Here is a 3,524-nt window from a genome sequence, read left to right on the forward strand (position 1 = left end):
AACTCGCAGACTTCCGCACCATCATACAATCCCATAGTGACGTCGAACAGACCGTCGCCGCAGTTCTTCGCCCATTCCTTACCGTCATGAAACAGCAGTGACTCATCACGAGGAATTACAAGCACGCCCCAGTTGATGCCTACAGAGACATCAACTTGGAAGCCAAGGAGATCGCCCGTGGCCTCGATATTGCCGACCGCGTGGAAGTTATGGCACAGGCCGATGCTTTTGTTACACTCAAGGACCATAAGGACCGGTTCGCTAACGACTTACCCTGTCGGCTGATCGACCCGGCCAAGTCGGAATTGGGAAGAGTAAGCAAAGCCATGCTGGAGAGACTCATGAGTGCACTGTGTGCTGGAACTGGTGTTAAATTATGGAAGAATACTGCGGCAGTCATTGAATGGTTCAGGGGCATTGACAGAAAGCATGAGTGTACATTTCTCTGCTTCGATGTAGTCGAATTCTATCCGTCGATTTCTGAGCAGCTTCTAGAGGAAGCGCTTGACCTTGCATCACGACATACCACAGTGACGGACCAGGAGAGGCGTGTCATCAGACATGCAAGAGAGTCACTGCTGTTTCATGACGGTAAGGCATGGGCGAAGAACCGCGGCGACGTATAGTAGACATGGTTAGCATTTTACTGTTCACGCGAAATCCCACGGTACTTGTACCGAACACTCAAAATGCCGTCGGTTTGGTATCGCTTCAACGATAGAAAGCTTTTGTTTAGCGGGAGAACGAAACGGTAAGATTCCAACTAGGGTTACGTCACATGTCGATCGCGGTGTCAGAAACCGAAATGCTAACCAGGTCTTCAAAACAGACAAAAAACGGTACAGGTCAACGGCCGGAGTTAGCGTGAACGGTAAAATGCTAACCGTGTCCAGTATCACTCACCGCAGATCTCCTCCGTATCATACTGCCACCAATGGCCAAGCAGACCGGTTTGTCCAGGCATTCAAGCGTGCAGTCAATGCCGCTACTGCTTCTACCCCAGCACAAGAGGCAGCTGACAGATTCATTCTCACCCAACGGACCTGTCCACATCCAACAATTTCCGAGTCCCCAGCAAAGCTCCTTTTGGGTTGTCTCCTCCGTACTCAACTCGACCTTCTCTGGCCAGATTGATAGGGCCACATCAGTAGGCAACAAGATCACCAAGCCACTGGTATCTCATAATACCTGTGCCACCGTTGCTGCTTTCAGCCTGGTGACTCCGCCATTGCTCAGGATTACCGCAACCAGATCCACCCCAGTGTGCTCCCGGGGAAAGTCCTGTCAGTGGAAGGACCTCCGCACTAACTGGTGAAGACAATGGAGGGTGCTACCTGGAAAGGTCACATTGATCAGCTGCACCTAGGCCATTCAACCTTCCTGATTACCGAGAGAAGGGAAGATGGAATCATCGTCGAGACATCCAAGCTAGTGGGCCAACCTGTCAGCAGCGCAGAACCAGCTAACGCCGTGTGTGAGGAAACACCCGACTCACATGCCGCAGCATCAATAACAGTCCCACCAGCTATGCCTGCAACCACTGAGTCTGGCATGCCACCGCTGAGCTTGTCACATGCGCCCAAGCATGCGCCCAAGCCGGTGCAAACCATAACAGTATGAACTTGTGATGTGTTACTCCATCACATTATTGGGAATATTGGATGAAAATTGCACCGTAGTCTCTTCAGACCGAGATGATTCAGCTTAGCTCTCAGAAGACTACAGGTTTTGAAGATTTTATTCTATCCCAAAGTTCCCCCATCTATTTGAGTGGCTTGTTGGATCTGCGAAGCCCATAACCTCTCGGCGCTAATGCAGTTATGAACTGAATAATCTGTACAGAGGCAGTTCAGAACAAGAAAGGTCCTTTCACAACGTTGTGAATCTCGTGCTGCTATGGTGCGAGTGTTCTCGTCACAAACACCCAGTACGAGTGTACAGTATGCCATCGCAGTACTGCCTTGTGCCGGAGAACTGGGGTTCAGAGTTGTAGCCTTGGCCGTTCATTTGTTCTCATGTGGAATTCTTTATTCGAGTATGGCCGAGCCACCGTGTATACACATGTGTCCTGTGCATGGTAAAATTCCAGCCTGTTCGTTCTTTGGCGCATCGTTCTTCGGCGCCCGACAGTACTCGGAAATGGATTAATCTCAGGGGCGTTGGACACGGCATGGTCACTACGGTATTGACCCTAACACGTTTTGGCTTAGGAACCCCTTGAATCAGTATAATACACTGATTTGGGTTCTAAATTGCCAACATTTTCATCTCAGCCACCCCTCCCCCCCGCGAGTAAATTGTACTTCAGATGGCTGACCGTACCACACTAAATTACCTTCCGACGCCCCTGGATCTAACTACTGAGCACTTTTGCAAATGCATGTTCATGTTCATGGGCTGCAGCATGTGCAACACTCACTGCTATATATTTCATCATGCACACTTTTCAGACGGCATATGTACACATATTTAAAAGTTCCCAATGAAATACCAGCACAAGACAGTAATGAATTATTTTCTCGATGATATCTTGAATATGAGCAAGCTGCAGCAGAACTAATATCCTACTATTGTGCATCCTACCTTGAGCATTGGATTGTTGAGCACGGATACCGCTCGCAATAGCGCTCAGCAGCAACACCAGCACGTTCGCACAGCACGGGCATTTCGCCCGGCCAGCAGGCCACGCGTGCATGGTCGACGAACTACCTTCTCAGAATATTTTACAAACCAGTTGGCGAAAGCAGAGTCAGTTCAACTACCATTGAGGCAAGACTGGAGAGGCTCCGCTCCGGTCGTATCAGATGGAAATACTACTGTAGCACAGCGCCGACACTCGGGGAACGATTCACTATTCTTACTAGTCATGTAGAAGTACTTGAGAATTCAATTTTACGTAAAGTGTGAGGTGACGATAATAATAGTAATGCTATTATCAATAGGATTCGAGTATCAACATCTTCCATAAAAATTAATGATGTGTCCACCTTACAAGTACAACACCATTGCCATTAATTTTGTGATAGAATGAGCTCGCTAGCCAAGCCTCAAAGTAAACTACAAGTACAAGTACAAGTAAGACATTTGAACAGTCTTTACACTAGTTTCGTTTTCTGAGTGGCCTAGCATTATTTTTGGATAGTAATACTATGGATTGGTGTGGTCTACTACATACATAGTACAGTCATTACTAGTCATACAGTTGGTGAGTGTCTGACACTGGCTGGCACACGCTGCGAAGAACATAATCATGATCCCCTCGTGAGATCTCGCCATTCTGGAGAGTGTCTATGTAGCTGTCAATCAAGGCCTGTGCCTGTGTAGGCTGTAGTTACTAAGTACCAGGGAGTAGTATATTATTTACTACTCCCTGCTAAGTACCACACAGCAGCCCGATGCTTTGGCTGCTCCGGTATCAGACTCAGAGCCCGGTGTCAGAGGCCTCGAGGGCTGCTGTGCAGGAAAACTGGTGTTAGTACTGTTACTTTAGTACTATCAGTACTGATGACTCCCATTGATTTTCG

The 3,524-nt window shown here is 48.2% G+C and overlaps 1 protein-coding gene across 2 annotated transcripts in view; it reads right to left on the minus strand.

Moving 5' to 3' along the window:
* LOC135830127 (uncharacterized) overlaps positions 1 to 3,068 on the minus strand; it is a 38,134-nt gene extending 35,066 nt beyond the window's left edge. The window contains exon 1 of one of the 2 annotated variants that reach the window (XM_065342520.1): positions 2,584 to 3,068. In XM_065342520.1, the coding sequence (XP_065198592.1) occupies positions 2,584 to 2,695 (112 nt within the window). In that variant the 5' untranslated portion in view covers positions 2,696 to 3,068. The remainder of the gene's footprint in view (positions 1 to 2,583) is intronic. The other variant, XM_065342519.1, reaches the window with a different exon arrangement.
* Positions 3,069 to 3,524: the final 456 nt, after the last annotated feature.

This window comes from Sycon ciliatum, chromosome 13, assembly GCF_964019385.1.
Source record: "Sycon ciliatum chromosome 13, ocSycCili1.1, whole genome shotgun sequence".
Classification (NCBI taxonomy): Eukaryota; Metazoa; Porifera; class Calcarea; order Leucosolenida; family Sycettidae; genus Sycon; species Sycon ciliatum.